Source organism: Aspergillus stella-maris, assembly GCF_047715825.1.
Source record: "Aspergillus stella-maris strain CBS 113639 unplaced genomic scaffold BDV14scaffold_57, whole genome shotgun sequence".
NCBI lineage: Eukaryota > Fungi > Ascomycota > Eurotiomycetes > Eurotiales > Aspergillaceae > Aspergillus > Aspergillus stella-maris.
Genome location: NW_027396851.1, coordinates 120,668 through 138,714, shown reverse-complemented (window position 1 = coordinate 138,714; position 18,047 = coordinate 120,668). Strand labels below are relative to the sequence as shown.

Here is an 18,047-nt window from a genome sequence, read left to right as displayed (position 1 = left end):
CTTGGTATGGCTCTTTCAATTGGTTATATCTTCGACCATGTCCTGAACAGTTTTCTCAGGCGTCCTCAACAATCTGGAACAACATATAAGATGGGAAGAAGGGAAAGAACCGATTGGTGGTGCTTTCAAGCAACTATATCGGTAAGACTGCCTCATTTCATGACATCTTCGACCATGTCCTAAACATCTCTTAGAACCTCCTCCGCCATGGACACTAAATCAGTCATGGCTATCTCGCATATACTCAACAAAACTTCGCCTCTCGGTGAGATTATGCGACTCGGCCACGGGCAAAGGCCAGAAATCGGTGAGCCGGTATTTTATACCCGGTACACCAACGTTGCCGTCGCTTGCCCAGTTCCAGTCCATCAAAGCGCCCTCGCCAACGCACAGGAGGCGGAAATCATCATCGAGAACTTTGAATGGACCCTGGTCAACGACGGTAACACCTCCAGCAGCCAATCAAGCAAAATAAGCTTTGCAGAAGAGCCAGCAGATCGACGCTCGACCAACAACATCATCAGACGCCTCAATACCCCTGGGAACCCATACGCCAATGTCGAGCACCCAGAGGGGTATGTCCCACGGGACGTGGTCGATGTCCTCTGCAGCTATAAAGATGTACGACGGCAAAATGATCACCACGTCAACAGGATCACGAAGTCGTATCACGCTCTTAAGACTGCTGTGAGGAGCATGAGAAAAAGAGCTGGACATAAGGATGAGGAGTGAAGGGGTTTTTCATCCGGTGGATTTCCATGAAGGATTCCATACGGTTTTCCCCTGGGGATGGGACGGTTTAATGTACTATGATGGCGTTTGTTGTATTGGGAATGGCTTTTTCTTTGCGTTGCCTTTTGAGTGGTCCGGAATTGTTAGGGTTGGATGCCCTGCCGGACTACTGCACTAGATTCACTACCTTCATACTGGCGTTCTTCAATACACTCCTCGACATCTATCTCATCTCTTGACTTCCTATCAATCAAACATCTACGTTAACGGAATGTTAACCTTTGAAATGCCGCCGTTTCACAAGGAGTGTAGCGGGCGTCCTCCTATTGTCCAACTCCCACCTCACCTAGAGCGAACAGTATCCCACGCCTACTGCCAGGACCCTACAACCTCCTACGCACCTCAACCCCTCTACCCATCCTACCCACCACCAGCCTACGCCTCAGCCGCCCACAACGACTCCAACGTCGTCGATTACCCCAGCCGAACCCGCAGCGCAGAAACCAGCAGTCGAACCTGGGAAAGCCAGTCCGCATCCTTCCCCATGAATCGCGGCACGCGCCATGACCCCGGGCCGCCGCTGAGCTCCTTTGACTTCAGTCAGCGAAGACCAACGAATGCCAGGCCTGCACGGCGCCCGCGCCCGCCTCTGAATCCTCCGAGCAGATGGGGATACCGATTCGTTGGGGCTGTTGCTTGTGGTGGTACGCTTGTGTTCATTGGGTATTTGATCTATTATTCGTTTAAGGTGGAGGGGCGCTGAGGGGCCCCTAGTGCCCGGGTGAAGTTCGGGTCGCTAGCGGGTGGTATGGATGGGATGGGTGGTGTGGAAGTCTTCTCCGATGATGGCCGGAGGTTTGTTGCGGCGGGGCGATTTGCTTACTTTTGCTCGTTATTTGCGTTTCTGCTCTACTGTTGTTCTATTTGAAATTGCTCTTGTTGTATTGAGGTATCTTGATCTACATTGCAATTGGAATCCATGCTTCTCCCCCTCTCCATAATCACCCTACCATTATCACCAAAATCTCTAAAGACTCTGAACACCATGACCGATCAGTCTCAGTCCCAGAACAATACCTCTGTCTCGGGAGAAATAACCCTCGAAATGGGCACCATGTCCGAGAAACCAGAGGACTGTGTCTCAACGGTCTCGACACTCCCCCGCTACATAGAGATCGAAAGCGAGAAGTACCAGGAGCGAGAACACTCTGGTGCGTCCTCAACAACGCCGTATAGCGTGTACAGTACGCTTGAACCGTGGTTTACGACGGCCGATAGGAGTACGCCGGGTTGGTCGAGGGGTGGTACGTGCTTAACCACCATGACGACTATCTCCATTATCCCCATAACTCGGTATGAAACTAACATTAGCAGGCCGCGGTCATATTCTCCCAACAACCGAACTCGAAAATGGTTCTAATACTGGAACGAAGACGGAGAAGGATAACGCAAAGAAGAACCGTCGATGCTGTGCTCCGTTTTCCAGCAAGGACTGCTCGTTCAGACTAGGCTACATCCTGCTTCTTTGCTTTGTGCTTGCTGTTGTTGGCGTGATTGTGGCGCTACCTTGGATTATTAAGTTTGAGGAGAGTGGGAGGGGGCAACATGCTAGTATTTATTAAGTCCTGGTAATGGGATGGGGTTCAAGGGACGAGAAACACCTTAGGGCTCGATTGAGATCGAGGTGAAAGAGGAGTGGCAGGGTCCCGGCATTATGGACATACCCGGTCCTCTGGAGCTAGGTAGGGTTTGTGGTCTTGTTATGGTTGGGAAGAAGGAAGAGTACTCGAGACAGGAGGTCCAAGACTGTATGTAAATCGTGAATGTTTATCTTGCTTGATACTGCTACGCAACTTCCACTATTTTGTTTTTCTTTAAAATCTCCAATTTTTGATCTTAGATCTCGACCTGGCCGAGCTACAATCCTGTTTGCTCCGTAGTGGTTCCTCCATCTAGATTCTGTAAAGGGAAGATCCAACGTAAAACTGGCAAAAGAACAATTGTATGAAAGTCTCTAATATTTCCCCTGGAGGCTAGAGGGAGAAAGCTAAGCCTTGGATAAAGATAAAAAAGCCTCTAGAAGAACGAAAGGCGTCTAGCCCTGTGTAGAGAACAAGGGTGGGCTACCGCATGAAACATGATTCATGTTCCTTGAAACTAACACTCACCTAGAAAGTCCCTTACTTTTTACTGTTACCATTGTAGTTAACCCTTTGAGGATGCAGTTTGACTTGGCTGGGTGATTGTTTGGTGAGTGCGAGAGCCTTTGACGCTTTGTATAGTTTCGGCCCATTGAGCAAGTCTTTGAGTCTCTACTCTTTGAACCTCTTGGTCCCAAGTGTAGAAGACGATAATACAATGAAGCCCAAATCTTTGTATACAACAATTTATAAACTCGCAATTGTCCCTTCAATAACCAAAATCATACAGTACAACTCCACTCACCATCAACAAAACATCACTAACCCAGATCCCCAATCCCAATCCCAATCCAATCCCAATCCCACTCCCAAACATCATGGCCCTCCTAAACCGAGTCCTCAAAAAGGCCTCCACCCTTTCCTCCCACAGCTCATTCAAGTCAAACTCCCCATTAACCACCGAAGTTGAGAAATTCTCTATGCCCCCCTCTCAACCCTTCCAGGCCGAAAGCTCGACAGAACCCGAGACCCAGCAACAGGAACAGCAACAAGAACAACCCCCCCAACCCCCACAAGAAAAGCTCCGCAAGCGCGATCGCATCCGCAAGGCCCTCCGCAAGGCCCCCAAAGCCCTTGGCAAAACCGCCTGCTGGGTCGGAGCCGGTCTAGCGGCCGCCGTGGTCGTGCCGGTCCTCATGGCCTTCGGCATCGTCGACTATATTTTGGGCCTTGTCTGGATGATCATCAAGAGTGTTTTCAAGGGTGTTGGGCTTATTATTTGCTTGCCTTTTATTTGTATTGGGGCTTGTTTTGCTTAGATTAGGTTTTGGTGGGTGTCTTGAGGGATGATCGGATGGTAGGTAGGTATTTCCACCGTCAAAAAAACTACAAGCACCTTCTTTCTGCCTGAACTTTAAGCTTTGGTTACTACGCGAGGAGGACTGATTCAAGCGGGTCATTGGCTCTTGGAAATTGGCGAACGCAAACTCAAGTGCGAATCGGGCGGATCAGGGTCAGGGATTGAGATTCTCGAATTTGCTGGGGAGGAGGACGCCGCTGGAGATGTCTTGATAAGAAATTTCTGCGTTTGGATATACGATGATGACTTTACGGAATATGAGCATGATTCAGAACCAACCGGATGGTATATATACCACTTGCAAGCGACAACTCGAATTATTCTGAGATTGTATATAGTAGGGTATGCTGTACTGACTCATGTAGGGTGGTGCGTGCTGAGTACCTAGTTTGATCGACCCGTAGCAAAAGATCAAGCTATTTTGTTTTCCTGGTAATCCCTCGTCTGACGGCGCCTCCTTACTCTACTGCGCCGAAGCCAAAACGTCACGAGCCCCGTCACAGTCAAGGGAACCGTAATGGCAAAGTACAGCCACACATTGGGCGTATCATGCCACCACACACCTCTTTTCTCGGTGTCGAAGAAGGTCATGCTGAAGAAGCCCTAGAACAAATGCTTAGACTAGAAACTGTGAAGATGGCGAGAGGCTCATGCGCATACCGAAACGAACGTCCCAGGAAGAAAAACGATGGAGAGAAAGCCCACCATCCACGAGATATGCTTCCCGTCACTCCGGCTTTCCTGAAGCAAAGACCTTGCTTGGCCGAGTTGATGTGCATTGACGGTGTTGTATGCCTGCTGGCGTGAGTACACGTAGATTACTGTAGTGTAGTGGGTGTGTTAGGGAGACTGACTAAAGCAATCTCATTCTGCAATCTCTCCTTGAACCCATCGGCCCTGGGCTTGAGATTACGGGCAAGCAAAGCCCAATGCTCAATCCGTGAAATAGAGCACTTGTCTTTGCAGTAGAGCTCGGCGCTCTGCACCATTTGACGCGAGCAGCTCTTTGCTGCCTCGATTGTCTCTTGAAAGTGGATGACATGGCGGGCGAGCTCGTGCATCTGGGCGTAGACGTCGACGGCGTCGATAATCCCGTCTTTGAGGTTGAGGGGCTCGCTTTCGTCCGAGGGATCGTGGACGATTGCGCCCATTGCATTGTGGGAGAATTGGGTGCGGTCCTACCATAAGTTACCCTGTTAGCTCGGTCACAGTTGATTAAGGAAAAATAGAACAGGAGCAGGTAGAGGGAGAGCACCTTTTCAATTTGCCGGATCGGCGTCCTGAAACTCCAGAGCGCATCGTCGAATATCAGCGTTACTGACTCGGCGAGACGGCTGATGATGCTATACGGGCAGTTGATATCCGCAGAAGCCTTGCTAATAGCACGCTCGATTCTTTTTCCGTGCGCATCGTCGAAGCAGAGAATCACCTGTGCTGGCTCGGCGCTTTCATCCCGCTTCACCCACAGCGTGAAGAAGGCAAGGAACAACCAGTGGTACATGTACTTGATTGGCTTTTCCCTGGATCGCTGCGTGTTGACGCCTCTGTTTCCGTGCTTCCGTGCAGTTGGCTTCTCGACGTTCTGATCAGTTCTTAGATCCTTCATGATACACTCGCGTTTGTGGATCTGACTGGACAGCAATTCAGACAGATTGTCCAATGTCTTGGATTCCAACCGAGCACCTGCGAATTTGTAGACGAGTTCTTCGACTATACCCTCTCGTGTAGAGGGTGATGTTTCGACTGCTCGCTTTGCTAGGGAGACGGCGTCAGTGCCATTATTCCCGGAAGCAGAAAGCTTCACGATATCATGTGCAAGAACTTCCGCCGCTGTATTGGACACGGAAATGATCTCCGATCTTGAAGGGTCGTTTTTCTTCTTGGTGACGATGCGGTTGATGAGCTCGGCCGAGTCTGGATTTGGTTCCCACATCTCTTTGACCAAAGCCCGGGATGATGACGCTATACAGATTAGTAGTTGATAGGTATAGTTGCAAATATGGGCAATCTTTACTGATGCAAGTCCCCTCGAAGCCGTCCATCGCGATCTTCTCGATATGAAAGAAGCCGTTTGATTCATAGGCGCTCTGGGAGAGGAAATACGAATCAATGTGAAAAACCTGCGCCAATTTGTCGGCGAGTTCGGGATCTTTCTGAATGTCCGTGACTCGAGGAAGGAAGCTGGTACTGTTAGCCATGTCATCGAAAGAAGGCCCCTGGGCCTGTGATATGAAAAGAATGGGCGCCATAAGCTCACAAGACGTGGGTGCCTTCTAGCTCCAGAACCTGCGATACTCAGTGGAACGAGACTTCAAGGTTGCGAATGGTTCAGTGTACGCACATTGGTCTCTAAAACGTCCTGCACGGAAATCTCGTGCGGGGTCTGATATTGCGACGAAAAACGAGGCCTTGATTTTGTCAGTTGATGTCGGTAGTCCAATGGGATTAAGCGCTAGTAACATACACCCATTTTCTGTACACGAGTGGGCCATTAAAGGAGTGGATGTCGTCTGTGGACGAGGATTCGTCACCTGCAGCTGCTGTTCTGTGAGGCTGTGCTGGGGGCGCCTCGTTATCTGTGGTCTGGGCCTCCATTCTACGGAGTTCGTACATTCTACGGAGTGCGTAGGAAGACGACTACAGGAGTAAGCAAACAGAGGTAGTACGCTGAAGAAATACGCCGTAGAAGGGGTTGAGAAGATGAGAGAAGGACGACCATGGCGGATCACACAAGGCTGGCTGGTCATTTATATACATGGCAGCCATGATACTAACAATCAGCGCTGAAAAATTGGTTTGCAGGGATGGATGATTCAAATTGGCCAGCCTTGTTGAAAGACAAGATTTCTTCCAGATAGAGAACTATAATTGCCTTTTCTTTGACAGGGGTGGGCACCGCCACGATGCTGATGGATTATGTTATCTGCAAGCCAATTTGATGGTTGATAAATAGTTACACCAGCCTTGTGCTTTTTAGACCTGTTATCCAGGCGCTAATAAGCGTCTGAGATTGCTGCACTAGAGGAAGAGTTATGTTGAGAAGGACGAGGCTGAAGCTGCCCGATATATCCGTAGACCTTCCATGCCTCCGTCAGCCTGCCAAGGACACTAGGCGGACACAGCCCGGAGATGCCTGCTTCTCTACTGGACGCTGACTCAGATCATGCATGAAAAGAATCTTGCATGATGTTCTTGAGCATCATCTCATCAACCTCACCACAGTGAAATGAGCATCATGAAACAGCCCACCATCGCTTCATGCGACACCCACACAATGGGAGACTCCCTGCACGGCTATCTTGGAATGAAGATTGACCGGGATATCCTGCTACAAGACTGGGCCTCCATCCTAATTATAGGCTGCCACGACCGGAGCACGCGAACTCTACGCTCCAAGACAGAGAAGACGGATAAGCCGTTCAACTGGCAGCGGCCTACCATGCATGTTGCGGACGAACAGAGCCTGGAAATTCTCTGCTTTCCAGGCGTCGACTACGTTGAGCACTACGCCGCCATTGTAGCCACCTATCTCTCTTTGAACGGCAGACAAGCGCAGGCGGGGGTTGTTCGCTACGTACGGCCAGACCCGCATGCATCGATGGCACTTCTGCTGCAGTCAAATCTGGCGGGTATGGGAGACGTCGATGTCGTTGTCGTCGGGTACGTCCACGGCCTCAGCCCGGGCCCTTGGGTAGGCAGCACCAGCGCAGACGACCTCTTCGGCTGGAAGTTCCTGGACAACACAGAAAACCACCGGGTCGCCCTCCTCGGCTGCAGAGTAAGCTTCTGGGGCGACATCGCAGGCAACCTCATTCGAGCCCTGGCCATCCTCAACAAGACCAGGTGCGTCCTGTATATTGGCAAACTCGGCACTATACGCCCGGAACTCGAGCCAAACAGATGGCTCGCAACGGGGTCATGCAGCGAAATCCACGGCGAAACAGTAACGTGGGAGAATGTGCTAGACGAGGTGACCAAGACCCAAGACCTGGTCGTCAAGGGGAAGCACTTTAGTCTATCGACCGTGCTAGATGAGAGTCAGGAATGGCTGGAGGCGCACGAGGGGCAGTTCGACTTCGTGGATCCAGATATTGGGCATATGGGAATTGCAGCGAAGGAGTGTGGTGTCAGTTATGGATATTTGCATATTATTTCGGATAATTTGGCGAAGAAGTATGCCTATGATTTGTCGAATGAACGGTTGCAGAAAGTGCAAATGAATCGAAAAAGGCTGATCCAGGGGATGAAGGAGGTTCTTGCTGAGTTCTTTGCGAGCTGGACTGGGAAGGCAGGGACAATCACGCAAGGTGATCAGTCTCGCTCATTATTTGATTACTCCAGTTGGTAATTAGAATGCCGTAACTAAATATGATACCACCGAAACCCCCCACCCCCGCAGGCATCGCTTTCGAAAAGCCCTCAAGAGAAACACAGAACGCCTCACGACAGTTACTGGCGCAATAATATGCTGCCCCATCGTCACAGCGGCACGTCTAGCATGCGAAGTCGTTGATACTGCTGTAGGGGCTGTCTTTGTCATTTGCGGGCCGTATGTTGTTTTAGAATTTGTTGTGATGACGATGACAATGAGTATGTTGTTGATGGGCCGAATAGGGTGGGGACCTGAGTTTGTTAGGATGGTGCTGAAACACTAGGTAAGGTACCTAATAGATGGGAAGAGCACAAGGTTTAAGCTCAGAGATTAAGGATGATCGCTTTTTCCCTATGATTATGTTGTTTCCCATGCAAGAATACTATGTGTTTAGCTACAATGTCGATTATAAAAGGCATCTTTAGTAGACATCATAGGTATCTTTCAGGAAAACGTCGGCCACGTTCTTAGGTCGGGTAGCCGTAGGTACCTTAAGGTTAAGCATACTGTATCTGCGAAAGGGGGAACACAGTGTGGATCTAGACCGGATATCAGGCCTGTCTTCCCCATACAGGCATGGTAAAGACGGAGTATCTTAATTTTCCCAAAATCCTTCGCAATGTAAGAATGGGTCTCGGCCCAGGAGCAAGTAGGACGGACCTACTCAGTGGGTTGGAAGTATCTCAATCCTAGGTACTAAGCACGTAGCTTACTAGTATATCGCACCAGCCTACCATTTTTCCAAACATAGGTCTTAGCTAGCTGTTCAGATATAGAGCTCCATTCAAGCTACCTTGGTCGACACTCATCTGGCTTGGCTTGTACAGGCCGTGAATTAAGTTATCATTCATTCATTTCGCCTCCCTTTTGAGCTATGAACTATAAGTCATGTGTTTTACATCCATGAATACTCCAGGCTTCAAGATTCGAAAAAAAAAAAAAAAAAAAAAAAAAAAAAAAAAAAATAAAAAAAAAAAAATAAGAAGGAAAGAAAAGAGACAGTAAGTACATTCACCCTACTCAGGGCCTCAAGAATCTCTCTACGTGCATTCCGTAAATTCGGATACTTCCAAGCTACAGCCCACCCAAGGTCCAGTCCGGTTTACCTGCCTAACCTAGGTACCTACAAAGACCCAGCCATCAAATCAGCCCACCCCTGTCCTGTCCATCCTATCCGATCCAAAGCAACACAAGCACAACTTAAACCGACACAACCGCGCCATGTCCCTCTTAAAATTCATCCTCCCGCTCAACATCTCAAAAACCCTCTTCCCCAACAGAGAACTAGATATCTTCATCCAACCATGCATCGAATCCCAAATACCACTGATAGGAAACCAAACTCAATACTACGACACAGAATCAGTGTTTGAAGACGAAGATTTCTACGAGAATGATTGTCTGAAATCATGCCTCGGTCTGAAAGTCTACGAGTTCTGCGCGGACGGGCTTGAGATTCTCTGGGGGGGGGGATTGAGATGGTGCTTACTGAGCTCTGGTGGACTTTGAAATTTGCTGTTTGTATTGCGGAGAGTCTTGAGTATCGGGGGAGGAGATGCTGGTAGTGATAGATGGTAGATAGTAGGTGGTTGGATGGGGATAGTTTTGGGGTTGTGGGGATGGAAGGTAGTTGTGAAGGTTGGTGGTGGCGGTGGTGGTACTACTGTCCCCAGGTGTGGTATTGGCTTTGGATTTCTTCTCCGTGAGGTTACTTGGTTTTAGTTTTTCTTCTTGTGAGAAGTTTATTGTGCTTCTTTTGGGTAGGTTACGTGGACTATCTACCTGGATAGTCGGGATTTCATCCTTTCTCCTAATATTCATTCCTTGGTCCCTACCCTCCTTGTCTCCTCCTTTATATGAGGACTATCTGTAAACACCAGCAGCAACTAATCCTTTATCTGCCCTTATCCCTGACACTCGGACACTGCTTCAAATTAGCCAAAATGGCACCCCCACCTGAAGCACAAGGCCGAGCCCGCCAACGTGATAGAATCCACCATCATGCATCAGTGGGTCGCCTACCGGCTAATTCAAGTTACCGTCATCGGCGTCGTGGGAATCGCAACAGTTCAATCTTCGGTCCAAATCCTCCAGCACCCTCAGCAGAATTAAGTCGAATCACAAGGTCATCTCCGCCAGAACGCGAGCGCGACCCATCAGAAGATCCTGACTGGCAGGCTAGATTGATGGAGACCTTGAACACGCCGAGAATCATCAACGGACTCTGGCACGGCTATCAAGACAAGATCCGTTCCAACGAAGTAGAGTTGAGAGAGTTGAGGGCCAGAGCTGGAGTCGAACGTGCTTCTTCTTCCGTCCCAGCTCCACCATCGCACTTTAGCAGTACATCGTCGTCGTCGTCCTGGACTTTACCCTCGATTCCAGAACACCCATCCCAGGATGAGTCTCAGAATCAACGCGAAGGCAGACAGGGAGAACAACGTTATCCAAGCCAGGAACAAATTTTCCGCGAAATACTCATATCAGACATGTACCCACACCACGAGCCCCCCGCATATGCCGCATACATCTGGGACGTGGTAATGACAATATACGAACGGCAGGTCGCGGAGATCCGTGCTTTGCAAGCTTCTCTTGGACTGGAGCAGCGGTATGGGAATAGCTTTGAGGACTCGGGACATGGCTCGATGAGCATTGAGGTGCGGTCAGGACCTGATAGAGAGAGGGGTGAGGATGGAAGTAATTGGGCGCCTGTGAGAATCGTTATGCCTCGGGAAGATGGCGGGATTGTTAGTGGGCTGCAGCGAGAGCGGCAGGGGCAACAAGAGAGAGACGGTGGAACAGGCCAAAGTGCAAGTGTCCAGGCAGAAGCTGATGCCGATGCATTGGAGGAAGGAGCTACAGCTTCATGGCAATGGTATCGATATGGAGACGGACAAGACGAACAAGGCAGGTCGGAGCGCGATGGAGGTAAACCTGATGGTGGTCGGACAGGGCCTTGTGAATCTAGTGGATGCCGGTGTCAGGAAAGAACGAGGCCGAGTCTGGCGCTGAGATAGGACGTGCCTTCCGTCTAAAATTCTACCATCCCTTGTCTTCTTTCTCTTTGCTCATCTGAACTGCATTTGTCGAGTACACTGCGGCTGCCTCGTCGGCGTTGTGCGTAGCTCAGCGAAAGTACTGGACGTGATGGTTGAGCGCGCCGTCTGACAATTCCAATCGAACTGCGCTTTTGTTACTGGCTCCAATGACAACTTGCTAGTTTATTTTGGCAACTCAGGGTCTTTCTCTATAACACAGACTACTTTCGTGGTCTTCTCACGGCGGCTTGGGTTTGCTTTTGCTGCGGTCTCCACTTCCAAGCCCTAAAAACTACCGGAGTTGTAGACGCCTTTAAGTGAAGGAGATCGAGCTGGCATCAACAAGTAAGGCAAATAAATATACCATCTTCGCACTCGAGATAAGCTTGATAAAAGCTCCCTGTTCCTTTATCACCAGTCCGGCATGTTGTCCAAGCTTTTTGAGAAGGAGCAACGTGCTCGTGGTTGCGCGGTGGTCCAACCAACTCAATGTTTCCCCCCATCCAGTTCCGTTGCAGGACACTTGAGACAAGCCCTACTATAACATGGGTACATTTCCCAATATTGCTTCTACAACAGAGACCATGGAGCCATTTCCCCTCTATGACCGCCATGAATCCTCGTCCGATCTGTCACCCTCGGAGTCCGGAGACTCACTCCGTATGTTCTTTCCTGTTCTCACTGTTTGTTTATGTCCTGACTCAAAGAATAACAGCAACCGACCCAACAGGCCAGATAGAATTGGATTACCTAGACAGCCATGGCCATATATATACTCGTCTGCAAGATCGAAATTATTCGGGGCCAGAGTACCGCGCGCCGCCGGGTTCTCGACGGAGTTGGGCGCAGTGGGTGGAACAGTACAATCGAGACCCTGTGCCATGCGGCTATCTAGTCTTTGTACTCATTTTGGTTGTCTGCGCTGTTGTGTCTGTTATTGTTGTTGGAGTTAGGTGATAAGGGCCAGGGTGGAAGGGCTTGGAACGGGGTTCCGGGACGGTCGTGATGGCGGTTTCTGGACATCATTTTAGGAATTGGGAGGCTTTTTGCTTTGTATATAGCCAGTTGGTACAGATGGATTATCTGCAACTGAAATGGTCTCTGTCTTTTCAGAAGTCCTACTGTGCTGTTATCTGCTTTCATCCTTAGCGTGGAGCTCACGACATCAAGTGTTATAGGAATATACACCCTAAGTCTACCCACCTCAATAGTTAACCTTTCCATCGGACACCCATTCCGCTCTACCCCCTCGCTCTTCGCAAGGTGATCTGCCACGTAATCTCTCCTCATTCATCATCCCTCCTTCGGCATTTTTTCCTGCCTGAGCACGTCATCGGATCCCTGGCCTTTACGCTTCGTACTCTTATACTCAACAATATCAGATCAGGTTTTATGATCGGCACCATGACAGGAACACCCCCAACCCCAAACCAATCACCCCCTCGAGCAACCATCACCCTCCCAAACCAATATATCCCACCACACCTATACCCCCACGTCCACCCCGAGAACCTCCGTCGGCATCTCCAAATGCAAGCAGAAGGAAGCAGTCAACGTCCCATCGCTATTATCCGCGGGAATATTGTTCACGCGCAGTTTTCGACGCGGACACCGTCGACATCAACGGCTTCTTCCTATACTTCTGCTGACGAGGGTGGAAACAGGACGCCAACGCCTCCGGAGAATAGGTCCAGTTTTGGAGGTCGCGAATCTCATATCGTCCAAGGCGAGCCCGAGACTGGTATGGGCAGTGAGGGAAAAGATTCCCGTAATTACTTGGTTGATGACGATCACGATGTCGATGTTCATGGCAATACTCGGTTCGACATTGTCGAGGGGAATGGATATACCGGTGGTGGTGGGGGTATATCAGCGCACGACGACTCGACCTGCCTCCCTGGACGACCGAAATCGCAAGCAGGATACGAGCGAGTGTTGCGGCGGCAGAGGCTGGCGCAACGGGATCAGGAACGAAACCTGGGTTATGGTCAGGGTTATGCAGGTACCTACCTCTCCATCAACCCTGATACCCGGCAGAGACTAACGTTGCGAAAAGGAAGAGCTTGGCCTTCTGGATACGATTCCCCCGGTCCCTACCATCAGCAGCGGTTACCTACAGCGTCGTCGATTATATCGCCGCGAACATCAGCGTCACCCTCAATTTCTGAAGTGCTAGCTCTTCGGCTCCAAAGAGAACAATCACCGTCTCCCTCACCCTTACCTCCCTCCCCACCACCCCCCTACCCCTCGCTTCCTCTCCCAGCAGCAGCAGCAACAGCAGCAACAGTAACGGTACCAGACCACAACAACAACCACCCTCTATATTCCTACACCTCTCTCCACCTAGCAATCAGCACAATATGGCTCATGCTCATCGGCGCACTAAGTCTGCTCGTTAGCGCAACGCTGCTTGTCAGCTGGTATAAGGGGTGGGTTGAGCCGAGATATAGTTCGCTGTGGTATTTGGGGATTTTTTGCATGGCGATGGTGGCTTATTTTATGGGGGCTTTTATGGTTTTGAGGGTTGTTAGAGGGGGCAATTATGGGGGGTTGAATAGGATGGGGAGGAGGGTTAATAGATAAGATAGAATGAACGCTGTGTTGGATTCTGAAATAACGTTTGGTTGTTTGTCTTGGCTCTTTTCACTTCTTGTTTTGTTATTTCTTCAATGTTTCTCAATCCGCTTCTTCTCGCTTGTTTACGAATCAACCGAATCTAGTTCTCCTTGATCTTCTCTATAACAATTAGATTGCACTGAGTCTCCTCTCTCCTGTGGATCTCTGCTCTCTACGTCTCCAGTTACGACTATACCTACCTCCCTCACTCCGCGATGGCCGAGCTCACCGCAACAACCTCACTTACCTCTCTCATTCTCATCAAATAAGCCTCCGTCGTAGACCTACACTCGACGATTTACGCTCTTCTACTTCATGCCAGTGCAGAATCCAATCTCTCCCTCAAAGATTACCAGCGTCCGCTTAGGTGCTCGCTCTTCCGTCTGTTCCCGCGTCTTCCATTCCTTTCTCAGCGTCCTGTCTACTCCGAGCCCTAAGGTTTGTTTATCTACCTGTTCTCTCAGATCTCCATCCTCCTCACTTACTCAAGCACTCCGCATACGCCGCATTCAACCTCAGTTCCACTCAATATTACCTCCGGAACCCATCGTTCGCCGCTCACCGCCATCTCCTCTACCTCCATTCCAGGCTATACCGACCTGTTGCTCTCGCTCTCACCTCAATCATATCAAGAATTCCATCGCGCACCACCGTTATCACGCCCATACCATGAAACGAATGACCACCGAAGCCCCCGAGGCCCGCCTCGAACAAGCGAAACGGCTCTTCCTTGATCCATCCGAAAAGGTGATAAAGCGCCCAGTCAAAGCAGCAGGGTACAATCTTCGAAAGCGCAAGCTGAATCCGGTCATTTCCACCGATCATGATGCAGACGATAGCGGCGACTATAGTCCTAGTTCGAGCAAGCAGGCGAGACAAGCAAAGAGGAAACGCTCGAACAGCGGTTCGTCTGGAGGCGAAGAAGGAAATGCGGAGAAGAGGTCGTCCGGATGTCGAGAAATCTATGCCTGAAGGCTCTTATAGCAAGGGGTTCTTGGCTGCGTTACCGAGATTAGGGGAGGTTCTGGATATAATTGGGGATGGGAATGTTAATCTGGCGGAATAGGCGATGGGGGAGGTTGGTTGCTCGGAGGACTGGCGTGGCACTGGGAATGAGTCGGCGGGAAGTGGTGGTAGCGAGGAGAAGGTTGATGCGATGAACGTTGATCCGGCTCTTGAATTGCCCGCGAACGAAAGGCTAAGGGATGGAGAGATCGGGTCTGCCAGTGACGGCAATAAAAGCCTTGAGAAGCCTAAGGTAAGTCTGACGAAAGTAGTAGAGCAAATCAAACCCAGATCTCAAGGGCAAGTGGAAGCCGAAACATCCGCTGGCGAGGGCAGTGGAGGGGAGACGGCGGGCTCAACGGGCTTGGAACCGGCCGTTGAGCAGCTCGCCAATCAGAATCCAAACAACACAACACTCAATACTGAAAATGGTGATGTTGAACCCCCTAAGAGCTCCAGAGAAGGATTAGCAGAATAAGTAAATTACATCGACTCTGAAGACAACGGACCAGGTGAAGTCAACAAGCCTGTTGGCGAGGGCAATGAAGGAAATGACGAGGACTCAATGGACTTGGAACTGGTTGACGAAGAGCCCAACATGTCAAATTCCAAATAATGCAGCAACCAAGCTAACAATGGTGCCATCGACATCCCTGAAGATCCGAAGGAATCGGCGGTAGAACAGGCCAAGCAAATCGACCCTGAGGGTAATGGGTTGCCTAGAACGGGCAATTCTACTAGAGACCGTGAAGATGAGGAGGTTGACGGCTCAGAGGTCGTTAAACCGACGGGCAGTCAAAGCATACAAGGATCAAACAACGCAGAAATCGAGGTCGACAGCGGAGAAGCTGAAAGGCTGGGATCTGAGGTCAAAACGCAAGGAGAAAAGCAGAATGCCTATCATCAAGCCGCTGGGTCGGTCGAGTCTAATGCGGTTGCCAGCGGAGTCTGTGAAGAGAACAGTGCAAATGCGCCGAGTGTTGAAGCTCCCGATGGGCAACCGGCAGGCCAGAGTCCAAATATTGACGATACTAAGTCAAGCAGCGCCGACCTTGGAGGCGAAAAGCCTGAGATCCCGGCAGCAGACGACGCGAATCCGGCCAGTCCTAATGTGAGAACGCCTGAAAACTCCGAGGTAGAAGCAGAAGAGGGACCGAACTTGAGCGATTCTCAAATTGAGGACCTGGTCCACGGCAACGAGGGCAAACCGCGGTCTAAAGACAAGACTTCTGCGGTTTCGGAAAAGTCGAGCGCAAGTAACGAGTTGCCGGAAATCGGGAACGATGCGCAAGTTCTCGGCCCGAAAAATCAGGCGATTGGGGATCAGATGGAGGTAGTGCATACTCCAACCCAGTCCTTGGACCACGAGAAAGAAAAGTTGGCGGTGTCGCCTAATAATACGGAGCTCTCTCACGATGACGGCCAGGGTGGTACGAGTCGCAGTCCAAGACAAGCTGATCAGGTCGTTGATCCCGAAGGGAGGTCCAACATGGCCGGCTCGGAGGCTCGTCTGGAAGATAACAAGGTCGAGACACGCGAGGGCGAGACACGCGAGGGCGAGGATGTGGAGTTATCAGCTAGAAACTCTGACGAAGGCGCCGGCGATGGAGATGTTTGCTAGTCTGATATCCGTCAAAATGACAACACAGAGAACAGCGACAAATGCTCGGAAGTTCAGACCATGCAGAAGGAACCTGAAACTTCCATGGAACAGGGATATCTCGAGCAAGAATCGGATGTAGACTCCGACAAGATCATGGATGACCAGGCCGCAGAAGAAAATCACGATAAATGCGACAGTGTTGAACAGCCAGGCACGCGTAATAATGACCAAGTCCCGATGCCAGCAGGCAAAGCGCAGGGCGAGGGCGAGGAAGCGAAGGCAGGTGGAGGGTCAAATGATGTACCAGATGATCAAATTGCTCGGGGTGGCACCCAAGACAATGCAGCAAGAAAACAGCTGGGGCCCGTCTCCTCGAATGACAAGGGCCTGGATAGCGATAGAGATATTGCCATGGTTGATGTGCCCTCAGACCCTTCGCGGACTCCAAACATCCAGACCACAGATGCCAACCCAAGCGGTCCGAAATCATGTGATCCCGAGACTGCTCTGAAGCAGGCAACACAAACTATGACAGTTGATGAACAAGGATCTGGTCACGTAGCAGAGTTGTCAGACTCCTGTCCCTGGTGCAACGATTTCGCATACGGTCTTGTGGGGTTTCAGCCTACGGACAAGCAGCCCGCCATGTGTGGCCGCTGTACACAACAGCGAGCCAACATCGAAGGGTGTCAGGGGCATCAGCCTGTTCCTCTTGATGGGATCGACCCCGATACATTTGATTTCAAAGCGGCGTTCTACACTCTAACTTCGGTATTTGGCGAACGGGTTCAGAAGAATCAATGGTGTAGTCTATGTCCAGCGCCAGCGTTCTTTGTGTGCAAAACACAAGGTACAGCTGAAGGGTGAAAGATACGGTGAAGGACAAAGTTCTGCATGTGGTTTGTTGCTTTGTGAGGCTTGCAAAATTCTAGTGCGAGCTTTTCAGGATCTGGGCTTGGTGGTTGCAAGAAACAAGGCTGACGATCCGGTGGATGGAGCGCGGGCTGACATTGGTTTTTTGTTGCCTGGAGGAATATTTAGTTAATGAGGCGGTGGTGAGACAAGTCAAGGGATCTCGATCCAGTTAATGATATAAACCTGAGAAAATCATCTGAGAGTTATTAGAGCAACACATGAAGTAGAACAATAAGTGAGTCCAATGAGGCTATCCAAGTGACCAACGCTTAGTCAGACGGATCGAGGTTTTCCCCATCCCGAGCAATCAAAGAATCAATTTTCCCGACTTCACCAGAGACCGACTGTGCCATTTCCTTTGTGTTCTATTCTTGGGGCTCTGGGCCAAATCTGCCAGTATCCGCCCTCATCTCGCCTCGACTCACTTCCCCATCGTGTTACCTAGAGCTGCCACGCGCGCGGCTCGCTTCACGACGTCTTCCACAAAGCGCCGCAAGGTAGCGGAGCCTCGCAGACCAGGAGCCCTTCCGGCTTTGTCGTCTGCTGAACAGGCCGGAAGACGTCACGCATCCGCCTCACGTTCGCCCTCCGCTCCTCGTCCTCCCTCCACCACCGGCTCTTCCTCGCCTTCTCCTCCCCCTCGCTACATCCCCGCCCACCTGCAGGACGAAGTGCTGGGCAATCGTCCCCAGACAAACGCTGCCCGGTTACCGACCCCAGATTCCCCCACAAGCACCGACGATTCGCCCTCGGCTGCCTGTGC

General features: G+C 50.6%; 9 protein-coding genes across 9 annotated transcripts; 7 read left to right on the top strand and 2 right to left on the bottom strand.

The window, feature by feature from the left end:
• Positions 1-225: 225 nt before the first annotated feature.
• Positions 226-732, top strand: BDV14DRAFT_203281 (uncharacterized protein; the record flags this gene model as incomplete). Its single annotated transcript, XM_073774252.1, has 1 exon — positions 226-732. The coding sequence occupies one exon, from the start codon at positions 226-228 to the stop codon at positions 730-732; it is 507 nt and encodes a 168-aa protein (XP_073624932.1).
• Positions 733-1,003: 271 nt separating this feature from the next.
• Positions 1,004-1,660, top strand: BDV14DRAFT_203280 (uncharacterized protein; the record flags this gene model as incomplete). Its single annotated transcript, XM_073774251.1, has 2 exons — positions 1,004-1,455; positions 1,507-1,660. 2 exons carry the CDS (start codon positions 1,004-1,006, stop codon positions 1,658-1,660), a joined length of 606 nt encoding a protein of 201 aa, XP_073624931.1.
• Positions 1,661-1,777: 117 nt separating this feature from the next.
• On the top strand, positions 1,778-2,354 carry BDV14DRAFT_203279 (uncharacterized protein; the record flags this gene model as incomplete). The annotated part of the gene is made up of 2 exons (XM_073774250.1): positions 1,778-2,036; positions 2,107-2,354. 2 exons carry the CDS (start codon positions 1,778-1,780, stop codon positions 2,352-2,354), a joined length of 507 nt encoding a protein of 168 aa, XP_073624930.1.
• Positions 2,355-3,250: 896 nt separating this feature from the next.
• BDV14DRAFT_203278 (uncharacterized protein) lies at positions 3,251-3,691 on the top strand (the record flags this gene model as incomplete). The annotated part of the gene is made up of 1 exon (XM_073774249.1): positions 3,251-3,691. The coding sequence occupies one exon, from the start codon at positions 3,251-3,253 to the stop codon at positions 3,689-3,691; it is 441 nt and encodes a 146-aa protein (XP_073624929.1).
• Positions 3,692-4,078: 387 nt separating this feature from the next.
• BDV14DRAFT_179345 (uncharacterized protein) lies at positions 4,079-4,652 on the bottom strand. Its single transcript, XM_073769746.1, has 3 exons — positions 4,587-4,652; positions 4,393-4,527; positions 4,079-4,335 (listed from the first exon to the last, which is right to left on the bottom strand). The coding sequence occupies exons 2-3, from the start codon at positions 4,438-4,440 to the stop codon at positions 4,144-4,146; spliced, it is 240 nt and encodes a 79-aa protein (XP_073624928.1). The 5' UTR covers positions 4,441-4,527; positions 4,587-4,652; the 3' UTR covers positions 4,079-4,143.
• BDV14DRAFT_203277 (uncharacterized protein) lies at positions 4,551-6,327 on the bottom strand (the record flags this gene model as incomplete). Its single annotated transcript, XM_073774248.1, has 6 exons — positions 4,551-4,910; positions 4,988-5,694; positions 5,747-5,913; positions 5,990-6,018; positions 6,074-6,140; positions 6,197-6,327. The coding sequence occupies 6 exons, from the start codon at positions 6,325-6,327 to the stop codon at positions 4,551-4,553; spliced, it is 1,461 nt and encodes a 486-aa protein (XP_073624927.1).
• Positions 6,328-6,943: 616 nt separating this feature from the next.
• Positions 6,944-8,519, top strand: BDV14DRAFT_179343 (uncharacterized protein). Its single transcript, XM_073769745.1, has one exon. It carries the CDS (start codon positions 6,959-6,961, stop codon positions 8,078-8,080), a length of 1,122 nt encoding a protein of 373 aa, XP_073624926.1. The 5' UTR covers positions 6,944-6,958; the 3' UTR covers positions 8,081-8,519.
• Positions 8,520-12,549: 4,030 nt separating this feature from the next.
• On the top strand, positions 12,550-13,728 carry BDV14DRAFT_203274 (uncharacterized protein; the record flags this gene model as incomplete). Its single annotated transcript, XM_073774247.1, has 1 exon — positions 12,550-13,728. One exon carries the CDS (start codon positions 12,550-12,552, stop codon positions 13,726-13,728), a length of 1,179 nt encoding a protein of 392 aa, XP_073624925.1.
• Positions 13,729-14,117: 389 nt separating this feature from the next.
• Positions 14,118-14,845, top strand: BDV14DRAFT_179339 (putative C6 finger domain protein). Its single transcript, XM_073769744.1, has one exon. It carries the CDS (start codon positions 14,431-14,433, stop codon positions 14,731-14,733), a length of 303 nt encoding a protein of 100 aa, XP_073624924.1. The 5' UTR covers positions 14,118-14,430; the 3' UTR covers positions 14,734-14,845.
• Positions 14,846-18,047: the final 3,202 nt, after the last annotated feature.

What these genes read in the sequence shown, in the direction of transcription:
- BDV14DRAFT_179345 (XM_073769746.1), bottom strand. Translation starts at nt 4,440, where the DNA reads ATGGTGGGCTTTCTCTCCATCGTTTTTCTTCCTGGGACGTTCGTTTCG. An exon ending in TTCCTGGGACGTTCGTTTCG is followed by an intron (nt 4,336 to 4,392) that starts GTATGCGCATGA and finishes CATTTGTTCTAG; the next exon opens with GGCTTCTTCAGCATGACCTT.
- BDV14DRAFT_179343 (XM_073769745.1), top strand. Translation starts at nt 6,959, where the DNA reads ATGAGCATCATGAAACAGCCCACCATCGCTTCATGCGACACCCACACA.
- BDV14DRAFT_179339 (XM_073769744.1), top strand. Translation starts at nt 14,431, where the DNA reads ATGAAACGAATGACCACCGAAGCCCCCGAGGCCCGCCTCGAACAAGCG.